The following is a 14,207-nucleotide window of genomic DNA, read 5'->3' on the forward strand; positions in this document are numbered from 1 at the left end:
AAATTTAATACTAATTTAATACACTAAATTTAGTACATTGCTCGACAATTTGCTAAGGAACAGTTGCATTTCTTGGAATAATTAAAAATTAGATGTTGATTGATGAAATGAAACTAAGTAATTATTTAGTAGAGAAAATGCTCATTTATTATTATGCAAAATAGTTCGGTTATTGACATACCAGAAAATAACAAAACTTAAGATGAAAAAGATGCTCATGAGACGATTTCCTAACAGGCATGAAAAATTGGTCCTTTTGCCAGAATGAAACAAAAATGAGTACCGTCATTTGGGGCTACTTTGTGCAGGATTTCGCAGTTTTTGAACTTTGACATGTAAAAAAACTATGTTAAGTCAAATTTTAGTAAAATTTATCGATATTATATTCATAACTGGACTCAGACGAGTAAATTTGATCAATATTGGCATTATTTGTATGTAATATTTACGAATAATAAGTCAAAACATACCTTGCACAAAGTAGCCCCCAAATGGGGCTACTTTGTGCAGCGATAGGAATTCAGTTTAATAATCATGTTTTTAGTAAAATATTGATATAAAATTGTTAAAAAAGTTAATTTTTGACATTTTTAAAGACAAAAAACATCAAGATATGTAAAGATATTAGTTTGAAAATAATTTTCAGCGCTAAAAAAAATTTTTTTTGAAGAATTTTTTCTTTAAAAGAATGTTTATTTCAAAAGATTTGAGTTTAAACAAAAGGAAGCCATATACTTTTTTTAACATTGAAATGGATGATATTTCAAAAATTATAATTATTACATATTCATTAACATTTATAATATTGATACATTTGAACATAACATCCTTCAATGAACATGTCAGAACTTGCTCTTCAGTTTCTGTCAAAATCACCTGATGTCCTTTAAAATATATTTTTATGTGTTAAATCGTTTGATTAATTCATTAGAAAACTCTTTGTAGAAGAAAAATAATAGTTTACCAGCACGTTTCATGTGTTTCTTGTGAATTTTATTAGAGATAGTATTTCTGTGGATTTTGTACTTCCGAGAAGCTTCTGCAATCGACGCATCACCAGCAACTGCTTGCAAACATTGTTGCAGATTTTCTAAAGTGTAATAACGGTAGTTTCTCGTTCCAGGTATTTTTTTATAACGTTTGACCATTTTTCTGTCGAAAAAAAAAACGAATGAAACTTTGCACAAAGTAGCCCCAAAGTGCATTTTTTTTCATTTTCCGTTTATTCGTTATTAATTTTCAAATTTTTTTAACGCTAACATGATATAATTGTTTATTAATATATAAAAAAAAATTTGCACTTACGACAATTGTTTTATCAACGTCTTTGCATTTCACAGCTAAAGTTTCCACGCACAATTTTTGACATCCGACGTCCTCGGAAAGTTGTTGACATTGGATGAACGAAACACACTCTGAGATTGTTTTAAAATTCGAAAAAATGTTTGTAGTAATAGAAGAGACTTCTATCTTCAAATTCCACACATTTTTAACGTGAAATAAACATAATACTGAATAGCAGCACTTGAAAAATGCCAAATTCGAATTTGCACAAAGTAGCCCCCGCTGCACAAAGTAGCCCCGAATGACGGTACTTCAGTAAGGTGAGTGATTATATCGGATACTAATACATGTGTTGTATCAGTTATTTATGCTGTCCACTTAACTATATTGAAGAGTCCTTATGGGAATTCTGTTCCTCTCCTTTCTCAAGGTGGTTTTCAGCTCTTAAACGGTTTGTAAAGGTTGTGTTCGTTGTGAAACACGTCTGCCAAGGGCAACCTAAGCATACTCTATAGGATTTTGGTCCGACGAGTCTACAGACCATTGCGTATGGACAATAGTTTTACTTTCTAGTGTGCCCAATACCTCAGAGCATTGTCATCCAGAAAACAGAAAGTATGATCCCTAAAAAGGCAAACTTGATCCAGAATAATCTCTCTGCAATACCGCTGCGGTGTTACGTTACCTCACTCAACGATGTGAAGCGGTGTTCAGCCAGGGAGCTTGAGGCCTGCCCAAGTTCCCCTTTCTCTTCACACTATCACTTGTTGCCAGAATCACTTTTTATTGTGAATCGGGATTCATCGGGGAACATCCATCTGGACCTTTGCTATTGCTAGTTACCCCAACCAATATGTTCCTTCCACCAACGTAATTTTCCTCGACGAAGACGTGGTAAGAGTGGGAAGCATCGAAAAGCTTTCCATGCATGCAAACCAACTTGATTTTGTCGCTGTGAGATGGTTCTGGGAGAAACATGTGTACCGGTAGTGGTTGCAAGGTCTGCAGCTATCTGCCTAAGAGTGACATTTCTGTTCCTTTTCGCTACTGGGGATACTCTTGAGGTCTGATGTTCCTACCACTACCACCGGCATGCATAGAATTTCGACCTTCAGTTGTTGTTTTTTTTAATTGCGAGATGATACTTTTTGACACTCCCGATACTGCGGCCTCAGGGGTAACATTTTAACCTTCTTCAAGTCGTCTAATTGCTTTCTTAGCATCGTAAGAAATCAAATGATATCTTGCTAATATTTTGCACTTAAATATTTCAACACCGCACTTTATTTCACAGAAATAAATTCATCAAGCTATGATACTATTTTGATCAAATACCTAACATTATGAATTGTCGAATGAATGAAGAAATTGTGTGCACTGCCTTTTATACAGATGCTATGTACTCCTGTACCACGCCCTCTACACTTGATTTTAACGTTATTGGTTGGCTGTCAAAAAAAGTACTTTGCATAAATTAGTTGTATCTTAGCAATTGTCAAGAAATTTAAATAGAGTTTTCTGTGAAGCATCATTATCACTTTCTTTACATTGTGAACATCCTCCTCTGCATAATTCTCCCTTAATTTCAACTAATGACTTTTTTATTAAATATCAAAAGATACACATTTGTTTAATTTTCATCTCTTTAATACTTTTTCCTTATTTTTATTATTCAACTGCTCTCCACGTTGTATATATTTAAATTGATGCAAGTATTCACGTTTCCATTATTTATATTTATTAAATTTACTATATAAGTTTTAAATAAATTAAGTAAAATATCATGGAGTTTGCATAAATTATATTTCTATAATATTTTCGATATTTACTCTAATAAAAGTAAACTTCTCAAGCCCGCTGTAAGTGATTTAAGTCTATATATAGGCAGATTCAATTTTTTTTCTTCTGCAACTGATTTATTTAATCATTAAAATTACAATTTTTTACAGCTATTCAACTTAATCTTTTTGCAACTGCATGTTAATTTGAACATCAATATAAAACTGTATTAAAATTAAAATTTATTCAATGTTAAATGTTTTATTTGAGCGTGCTTTAAAATGTTCAACTTTGACGTACGTTTTTTTTTCAGAAAATACTAGACAAAATTGTAAGTGAAGTTTTTGAATATCTAATAAGTATTTTCATAAAAAAGTGCATCGAAGTTAGTCATTTCATTATTAGATGAAAACATTTGATCCCTTAAAATCGTTCAATGCATAAATATTAAAAATCAAATGCAGTTGTTAAAACATTATGTTAGATGTAACTATTTTTTATGAATAATTTAATTTTATTAAGTAATATTATAAGAATTATAAAAAATTATAAAAAAATATACTTACGGAACTAATGGGAATGCTTCGGCAAATTTTTTCCCCTCTTCTTCATCTAGACAACTAGGAGCAAAAGTTTGATAAAGATATGTATTTACAGCACCTGGACAAATGGCATTCACTTTTATCCCACTTTTCTTTAGGTGGTATTCTGCCTGTAAGAATGGAATTAGTCCTAGCTTAGTTTCTTTATATTTTTCTTAATCAAGCAACATCTTCCGCCTTTTTTGAAAGGTATTGAGCTGTTGAAATGTACTCTACCTATGGTTCTCTGAGAGTTTGTTTTTATTTTAACCATCCTTGAACATCCGATCCAATTTTGGGTTTATGTCATCCAATGTTCATCTCCGCAGCCTTGTAATTTTGAACCCAATCCAGAAGACAAGGGAACTCCTGGATAGAGTATTGGGAGAAATTTGCCTACACGGAGGACTCTTTTTGATGGAACCAACCAGCATTTGCGTTACTTAGAGAGGAAAACCTCCCATGGTTATCCCGATGTCAAGGGGATACTAAATCATGATCCATTTACCACTGAGGATATTTTACGTGAGCACTGTAGTCGGTGCGAGCCGGGTGCGGGATTTGTATCGACCAGCCATTGTTGGGATTCGAATCTGGTTTACTTCATTGGAAGGTGAACTCTCTATTCCCTGAGCCATCACGGCTCACTGTGAGTGATTATTAAGAAAATAAAAACGTCAGGGAAACACAAATCAAAAATTTTATCTAAAGTCCAAGAAGGTGAGAAAAGAAACATCTTAAGCCAATTACCAGTATGAAATATCGTAGCCTCAAATATACAAGTTATTTGGAGGAAAAGAAGTTGTTCATGTTTTTGCATGTTTGGAAAAATGCTCGTGAAGTAAAATGGTTACTTTTAATTTGAGAACAAATATCTATGTTACTGTGAATGACCGAAATTGGGGGTTGTTGACAATATTATAGTCGCTGTGGTTAATGTCCGAAATATATACTAGGTCTAGTTAAGTGCGGTATACATTTGCCAGGTATACCCTACACTAATGCTTTTTAAGGTTCAGTGCCACTGCCCCGGTATATATTTGCCAAATACTCCGAACTATTTTTCTCCTAATCTATCCTCAGCAGTTATTAAAATATCGAATAAATATAATAAATGTCAAAATACAAAAATGTCAGGAAAACACAAATCAAATATTTTATCTAAAATCCAAGATGGTGAGAAAAGAAACATCTTAAACCGATTACCAATATAAAATATCTCAGCCTCAAGTTATTTGGAGGAAAAGAACTCGTTTTCTTGTTTTTGCATGTTTGGAAAAATGCTGGGGAAGTAAAAAGGTTACTTTTAATTTGAGAACAAATATCTATGTTATTGTGAATGGCCGAAATTGGTGGTTGTTGACAATCACATAATCGCTTTGGTAAATATCCGAAATATATACTAGGTCTAATTAAGTGCGGTATACATTTGCCAGGTATACCCTTCACTTATGTATTTATTTTTAGGTTCAATGCCACTGCCCCGGTATACATTTAACCAGTACTCCGAACTATTTTTTTCCTAATCTATCTTCAGCTGATATTAAAATATCGAATAAATATAATAATATCAATGAATAAATTAATATCAAATCGGATATAACAAATATTTTGGACGTTCACCAAAGAGACTATATGATTGTTGACATTCACCGGTAAAAGTCGACATTTTCTAGATTTCCAATATTCACGGTATGTCACACAGACTTATGTATTTATTAAGAATGAAATTCTTACTCCGTAGCTTTTAGTCAACCCAACAACGGCATGTTTAGTAGCACAGTATACAGGAGAAATTGGAACTTCCACCAAACCTAAAAAAAATGTCAATACATTCATGTATTGACATTTACATATTTTATTTCTTTTTAGAAGAAATCTCGAAACATAAGATTTTAAGAAAGTTTCAAATATATTTCACTTTATTCCTGCTTTAAAAAAAGATACTTTTTTAAGAAATGCAATAAATTCAGAAAATCAGTAAATACACTTTGAAATAAGTAAAAACACATTAAAATAAACAAATAATAAAGCTTTCTGCGATATAGATGTTAATGATTTTAAAATTCTTTTTCTCTGCTCGACAGCCCAGAGTTGAGCAGAACCGTCCCAAAAAGTTTCTTTTATTATAATTGCTTTTTTTTTTTTTATTATGTATTAAAAAACATTAACTTCAAATAAGTGTACCGTAATTCCAGTAAATATATGAAGAACAGGTCAAACTTTGTTTCATATGATGTAGACTCTGGAATATTTATATTTGTAGAAAACTTGGTTAATTGGTGTTAATATATTGATATTGGGATGGTTTCCAAAAGTTGGTTATCTTTATGAGTTGCAGCTATTAATGGCAAGGAGCTGCTATAATGAAGAACATACATGGGGAAAGAAGGTTAGCTTCCGTAGGCATAATGTAAACTAACCCTCAAAGGTTTGTTGTGGTCCTTCTGTATAAAGGAAGAAACAACATTTAGGGGCACGCAGCAGAAGTTCTTAAAACTGGTTTCCACTCTCCTCCAAACCACTACTGAGGTTCGGAAGAAGAGGAAAAGTTTTCTCTTTTTATTTATTATTCGTTTGTTCTGTATTTTACACTATTGATAAACCGTTAATAAATATATTTTTTTGAGAATACATTAATATCATTCATGTCGATTAAATCTGCTTACACATTTTGACAAAAAAAAGAAAGAATAAAATGGAGGTGTGGTCTGAGTGATAGCGTACCCAACCATACATGTAGAGTTACCAAACAACCTGTTCACAGGTGACTTAACTCCTGACAGTCACTTTTCTTATGCACTGGATCTTAGTACATATCATGCTCTGTTAAATCTGAGTATGTTGCTCCCCCTGTAAGTTGTTTTACTGGAATAACATACCGAACCGATCAGTTCCCGAAGTTAGTTGCGTATTCTAAGACCTGAACTTCTCTTTTCTATATTCTTTGGCTATAATGTGCTGAACTTAAACTCTATAGGGTACGAAAAACAGGAAGAAGAATTAGAGTGTATCTCAGAGACCTGTTGGAATGGAAAAGAGACTTTATGAAAATTAGTTACGTTGAGATACCAAGGTTGAGAAAAGTTCACAGAGGAAAATAATGATTCAAATGATTGAATTTCTTGATATTAATACAGTAACGGTTGTTTGATTGTTATTGAATGCATTAAGTTGTTTGAATATTCCTTCTAAAACATATTTGTTATTTCCATAGTTTAAACAAGAAGTCATTTTTAGGATTTTTTCATAATTATTTGGATGATAATTATTATACGCTTTAAAAAATAGACAATACATGCCTATTAAGATACAATCAAAAGAGAGTACACAAGCTAATATAACTTTACTTTTCTTACTAAGGAAGATGATGTTAATTATCGATACCTGCAACGGACGCTGTGTTAACCACAGAGCCACCTTTTCCACCATTGTCCACTCCCATATACTGGAAAGCAAGTTTGACACCTTGAATAACTGCCATCTAAAATAACAAAGGCTAATTGTTGAACTATAGTCTAGTGTTATATTTACGTAATATTATTTTCAAGTAACTTTCTATGACACTTAAATTGCATACTAAATTTTCTATTGTTACTATCACGAAAACAGAAAAGGTATGTGAAGTAAGAGAAAAAATTATATATATATATATATATATATATATATATATATATATATATATATATATATATATATATATATATATATATATATATATATATATATATATTTCATCTTTTTAAAGAATGTAAATTTGGATGGCAAAGTACAACTTTTAAGCAAAATTGGTTGTATAGTTCCTGAAAAACCAAGTTTTAAATATGTGACTTATTAAACATTTGATTTCTCAGGAACTATTCAACCGATTTTGCTCAAATTGTATACTCTGCATGAAAAATTAGATACTTTAAAATGATGTTAAAATTGTGAACCTTCCAGCTCAAAATTTTTTCGTCTACTATTTAATGAAATATTAAAAAATAATCAATATGTGGTAAAATTTATTTTTTACATGGAATTATCATTGGATAAACGAATTTTACAATTGTGGTCAAAAGTTTTTCAATTTGCTTAAAAAGTTCCAGAGATATGGTGAAATACGCAAAAAGTAAAATTAACTTTAAAGGATTCCAACTTTGGACTGCTTTTATGATCAAACTATTAGTACTAAATTTCAGAAGTCCGATTCCATCGAAAGAGAGAAAGTATTCACAGAAAGCATGTTTTTGGGTCTGATTTCGTAGTTTGATATATTGTCTACACTAATTATACTTAGTATATTTGGGGTCACCCCCATGAACATTTAAAAATGAGTCCTAGAACGTGAAGATCCGATCATTAGATCACAAGTTAATCAGAGAGTCAGTTTTTTTCTTCTTTTCGTTCACTGTACGTTACAAAAATTTAATCTGCAACAACTTACCAAGTTAACTTCAATGGTTTTCTTCCAGTTATGCTCATCCTGTACTCCAGCATTATTAACAACAATGTCAATTTTTCCAAACACTTCAATAGTTTTATCAAAGGCATCTGTTTTGAAACGAAGAAAAAGATTATAAAGTTGCACATTTATTATTTAAAATGAAAAAATAGTATGATAAATTAAGCACGAAAGAAGATATTTTCTCTCTCTATGTTCTTTCTTGTGTCAAACGCAATCATTTTCGCTCAGGAAATCAAAAATGCAGATAATTTGTGTAAAAGTGGCTAACAAATTAAAATAAAATAGACAATTACAAAGATTTTTCTTAGCTTTTAAAGAAGTTGCGATGAAATTATTATAGTTCACACAAAGCCTGCACTCCAATATTAAGAATAATGTACGAATTGATTATATTAATATAAGTGTGAAAAATGTAGCAAAAAAATAAAGAATTGTTTTATTGTTTCATTGCTTTCGAACAATAAAATCAAGAGGGGAGATCTAAACGTTAAAATTAAGTATTATAAGACAACTTGTACGGTAGCAGTTAAATAATAATTATTACTTTTTTTAAAATTATTATTGATTTCTGCTTTTATAGGTTGAATTAGTGTACGGGACTAATTTTTTATATAAAAGTTAGGAAAAAAAGATTATTCTAATGCTTGATTAAAATTTATGATCCGTACTACATAAATTTTTAGTATTTTGATTTTGCTAACTTGTGGTTTCTACAAAAAGTTTTTAGCATTTTAAAAATCTTCATTGACCTTAGAATAAAGTCTTTGTCTTTCAGCTACAAAACAGCATTATTGAAATAAGTTTAAGCAGCAATGATGTTGATAAACGTGTTGTTTTCGAGTATTCTGAATTCATCAATTTTTGAACAAGAAATAAATTTGTAGCCATGAAACTAAGAATGAATGGAAACTTGTGTGAAAACTCATCAACCAATATAATGCTAAGCTAACAGACAATATTGTGTCACTATGCTATTTCAATAGCTTTTATTCTAATGGGGTCACATCTGATGTTAGATATTCAAGTAAAAGAGGGGGAAAATTCTTAGTGGTGGAAAAGATTTTATTTAGTCACCTAATGGTGGAAAAGATTTTATTTAGTTTAATACCTTTGAAATTCCTGTGGTCTGTCACATCACATTTTTGGAAAAATGCATTCTTTTTTAGATTGTCTGGGAGACTTCCAATAAATTCTGATGCCGTAATTTCATTAACGTCACAAATGCAAACCTACGAATATTTAAAAGAAACTATAGATTAAGAAATAATAGGGTAAATGTGTGTCATACAACTAGTTTTAAAGTGAAGAGGAGAATATTGTACCTTAGACCATATGTGCTTCGGACCAGTGTAGTATTTGGGTCCCTATTTAGTTAATTAAATATTCGGAAGAGTAGTTTAATAACAGATAGTATGTGCTGTGCTGTGGACCATTTTAGGGTTTCTAAACCTTAGCTAAAGAACTTTTTTGGATTTCTATTTGCTGAGTTATTTTTTTTATAACTGATTAGAGTATAAATTCATAAAGCGCTAAAATTTGAGGAGAAATATTACATGGATTTGTACCAAAATGTTTTACTCTATAAGGTAAAATACTACTTTTTTTAAAAGAGAAATAATTTATTTTTGCCAACCTAACAAAATCAGTAAAATGTATGCTTCTTGTATCTTGAACCAGTGTCAGATTTGTACCTTGAGGAGGTTCTAGGTATGTGCAACAATTGATTTTTAATGTCTGCTAGATCAAATATCAGTTAGCACGTATGGATATTCAAAATGTAAAAAAAATTTTGTTCTTAATGAATCTGTTAATTTTCGAAACATTAGGTGTTTTGTTTATGATTTATTTTAGATAATTCAAACTACTTTAAAACTTTATTGAAAATAAATTTTAATTGCCTGAATATCCTACTTTATAATCAATTTTCAAATCGAGAACTTAAGAAGAACCAAAAAACTAAAACAAGTCTCCAGGTATAACATCCTATGAGGCAAGGTACAATATATGATACTCCAAAAAATAACACTACATTACAGTTTGAACCGGTTTTTCTAACTTTTATTTTTTTATGAAGTGCATGACAATATATGTTCAAAAACATTTATATTAATAGACAAACGTCTAATGCATTTAAAAAAAAAAAAAGTTTTTCGAGTTATTACATTCTACTTAAAATGTTAAAAATGGTTTAAGACACAACACTCTCTAGTTATTGTAGTTGATACAGATCTCTCTTTATGTAGTTGACACACATAACCCTGACGTCATAGGTACGTGCGTGTGTATCAGTGATCTTCCTCTTGAAGTGCAAGTACCCAATTAAGGTATATTGATTGTGTTATTTTTAGACAAATAAATACAACGCATACAACTATAAATACCTAACTGAAATCATTGCAACACCTTGCATTATTTTGAAGTCTGTAGTACTGGATCTTCGTGCGAATTTCAATTGTTTTATGTACTGTGATATTCAGTTAGTTTGGAATTACAGGCGTAAGAACCAACTGTGGTATTCAGATTCAGATGGCGCGTTTAAGGAAAAAAAGTTGCCAAGTAAGTTTTAAGCTTTATAAAATCTTTTTCTCTTTTTTGAGAAAGTATTTTAATTAATTGTATGTGCCTCGTGCAAAACAAAAAGATAAAGTTGAAATTTTTTTTATCGTGTGCTTTAATTTTATTAAAGAACTAGTACCTGAATTTGTAATTTAGAAGATAAAATCATCTCCTGTCTTGTTCTGATTCACTTGTTAAAAAAAAAAAAAAAAAAAAAAAAAAACTACGTTCAGAAAATGGAATAGAAATGTTTTGTAGGTTTGGTTGTCAACAGAAAAATAATTTAAAAGTTTTTGCCTGTTTCCGAACTCTTTAGAAAAGTGAAACAGGGACTAAGTAATTCCCATAATCGGTGTAAATATGTCGATTGATTATAGAAATAAATTACAAAAACTAATGTTTCGAATTTATTGACTTTATTCAAATTTTAAACGTAAATAATTTTTTTGCATGGTAAATATCTCATCAAATAAATATCAAGCTACGTCTGATTTTAATTCATCATTTAATTTTAATTAATGATGTATTTTGAAAAACTTTACTAGTGCTATAGATCGACGATAGGAGAACGCCGCTTTCCAAGGATACTTTATGGTTTTCCATAGTTGGAACTACATAAATTTGTTAATAAATATATCTGACAAAAATAGCGTGATGTGATCATCACAATGTTTGATGTTCCTCTTACCTACTGGGCTGTCCCCAACTAAAGAGCCCTCTTTGTTTTCTTTGACCTTTGCGAGATCTGCAGGGCTCAGCTCCTAGCACGTTTTAGCAAATTTTTATTGCTTTCAGTTATATGCTTGTTGCATACATTATTTATTTGGAGTTTTTGCGCAACCGCTAAGAAGGGGATGCTATCTTTTGGAGATGGACCAGTATTCCCCGTAGTTCTCTCTCCGAAGGTGTTTGCCTTCGTTTTGTTGTATCTCTCTCTTTCTCTCCCCCCACCTGTGTGCTCACAGATTGTAGATCTAGTATTCATCTATATCATTATTAATTTTGCCAAAAGCCTTTTAAATTTAACTTATTTTGAATTTTACTGCCCTTTTTTTTAACAAATCTAAGATGCTTTTACAAACTTTAATATCTTCTTCCTGGAGCATACAGGGAGGACCTGAACCCACGTGGTTATGTCCTGCCAGTTTTATATATCTGCCAGTTCATGAATTTATTTACATTTATTTTGGCCTAGGTAAAAAAAAAATAAGAGAAGAAATTCCGCGATCAATTTGTCTTTCCTTTGGAGCATGAAACGGTCACAATAACCAGCGATCTTACCTGGGTATGCAACTACTCCAACCCTATTTGAAATCGTCCACTCCTCCTTCAACCTATCCCAAGACTGCAACGAATCCACCACTCCAGTTGAAATTTCAAACCAACGCCGACATCAGAATAATAAAAATTGCGATGTTCCCACAAAGAAATATGAAGATGTGCATTTCTTAAAAAGTAGCAAATTTATCTAGTACTATATATAATATATATTTTAGCCTATTTGTTGTCACTCTTATAACCGTTTTAATATGGCTTGTTAAAAATTTATGCTTTGAAATAAAAAAATAAGGAGTTCAATTACAGTATGATTTGTTTTATTTATTTTAATTTAATATTTTATAACAGCCGTTGAACAGCCGAGCCAATTTTGGGTTTACGACTACTGATGTGCAATTCCATAATTTTGGACCTGATTCAGAAGACAAGAGAACTCCTGGATTAAGTATTGGGAGAAATTTTGCCTCCATGGAAGGCTTTTTGATGGAACTAACCAACATTTGCGTTACATGGAGAGGAAATCCACGAAAACCTCCCACGGTTAGCTTGACGACAATCAGACTCTAAACCATGATCCATCTACCACGGGGCATATTTTACATCAGCACTGTGGTCGGTGCGATCCGGGGGCTGAATTTGAATCGACCAGCCATCACTGCTATTCGAACCCGGTTCACCTCATTGGGAGTCGAACGCTTTATCTTTTGAGCTACCACAGCTCTGTTTTATTTATTATTGTTTCGTAAATATTATACAGACTAATAAATACAGTTATTATATTTTTTTATCATTACATTTGCAAATAGATGTAGTTTTTTCCTCCTAGTTCTTAATTAGAATCCTTCGAGAGATTTATAAGGTGATGTTATATTTACATTTTCAATAACTTTTATGAAAAACTGTTTCAATTCAATGCGTAAATTAAACTAATAAATTTTATTAAACTAATAAAAATTATGCAAAATTGTAAGGCAATATCAGGAACTGACTTTTCGCCTCATTGCAGAATAATTATTTTCAGTGGAAGCAGTTTTTTTTTTTGTATTAACTAAAAATTAAATTCTTATTTTAAAGAATTTAGTTAATGAAATAGCAATTGTAACAAAAATAAATTAGATTTTAAGTTTTGAACCAATACATTCGGAAACTAAATTTGTGGAACTCAGTTTTCGTTAAACAAAAAATTTGGGGGTGTTTTAAATGAATAATTTTTTTTTTTAATTTTGATGTAGCAATTTACTTATTGTTAAGGCATAAAAATCACTTTGATGCAATTGTGGGAGTCGGCACGAGAACCGATAGGGGATAAAACATTCTCGTGATTCTGTGATTTGAATCAATATAATACCCTTGTGATTGAAATAAACAAATAGAACTAAAACAATATTTTTCAGTAAATAAAATTCTTATTTAAAGTATAGAATAATATTTACTTTTACTCCATTGTTGAGCAGTGCAGTAGTATAAGCCCTTCCAATTCCTCGTGCTCCACCCGTCACAAGAGCTACTTTTCCTTTCATGGACATAATGAAATGTATAATGTGCTTTCAGAAAGATCTTTCGCTTGCAACTTAGTTAAACTTCTAAAAGTGGCTCGGTTATCGTTTGTTCGTTCATTGTAGTGGAACTGGGCTTCTAAGGCCTTACGGTGGTTATCGTTATCTTGATGAATGACATTTATATCAACAACAGTTTTATCTTAAAATTTTTATCATGAAAAGAAAAAAAATATATATATATATCATTTTCTTATCAGCTGTTCCATGTGTCTTCATTTCGTAATACAAACGCTAAAACTGAATGGGATTGAATTGGGAGAACTGAATAAAACCTAAAAAAGATAAGAATTCATCACTCTCCAAATTTACGAAAGAAATATGGGATCCGCCGGAGATAGAGTTCTGGACAAGCAATTTAAGATTATTAGCCACTGGCAAATCAAAGACATGAAAAATAGTAGCCATTTTTTTATAAGTGTGCACACAGCATCAGGGTTGTTGATTTAATAAATTCTTTTAAAAAATCGTCGTAAATGATTTTAATTGTGATAGCTAGGAAATCATGCAATTCCAAGGTAGAAGGATCGAGGTTTAGGTCAAATGCCGAAGGTAAGAAGACCAAACAAAATAGATCCTTCGCGGAAGGATGCCTGCAGATGAACACAACCGACAACCGCGGCTAAGAGTGAGCAGTCTGATGTCCGATATTTATGGAGTGGAAATTTTTCCATCAAGTTGCACCCGTTAGCCTCGACGATGATTCCTCCTGCCCTTCGTGAGCAT

At 31.3% G+C, this 14,207-nt stretch overlaps 1 protein-coding gene across 1 annotated transcript in view; it reads right to left on the reverse strand.

Moving 5' to 3' along the window:
• The window catches only part of LOC107438245 (uncharacterized), a 31,189-nt gene extending 17,593 nt beyond the window's left edge, over positions 1-13,596 (reverse strand). Inside the window, exons 1-6 of the mRNA XM_087153388.1 lie at positions 13,359-13,596; positions 9,200-9,320; positions 8,071-8,177; positions 7,032-7,128; positions 5,382-5,458; positions 3,630-3,775 (exon numbers count right to left, since the gene is read on the reverse strand). Of these exons, the coding sequence (XP_087009514.1) occupies positions 3,630-3,775; positions 5,382-5,458; positions 7,032-7,128; positions 8,071-8,177; positions 9,200-9,320; positions 13,359-13,451 (641 nt within the window). The 5' untranslated portion in view covers positions 13,452-13,596. The remainder of the gene's footprint in view (positions 1-3,629; positions 3,776-5,381; positions 5,459-7,031; positions 7,129-8,070; positions 8,178-9,199; positions 9,321-13,358) is intronic.
• Between the last annotated feature and the right edge of the window lie 611 nt (positions 13,597-14,207).

Source organism: Parasteatoda tepidariorum, chromosome 1 (genome assembly GCF_982258835.1).
Source record: "Parasteatoda tepidariorum strain Cologne lab strain chromosome 1, Ptep-v5.0, whole genome shotgun sequence".
NCBI classification, from domain to species: Eukaryota; Metazoa; Arthropoda; class Arachnida; order Araneae; family Theridiidae; genus Parasteatoda; species Parasteatoda tepidariorum.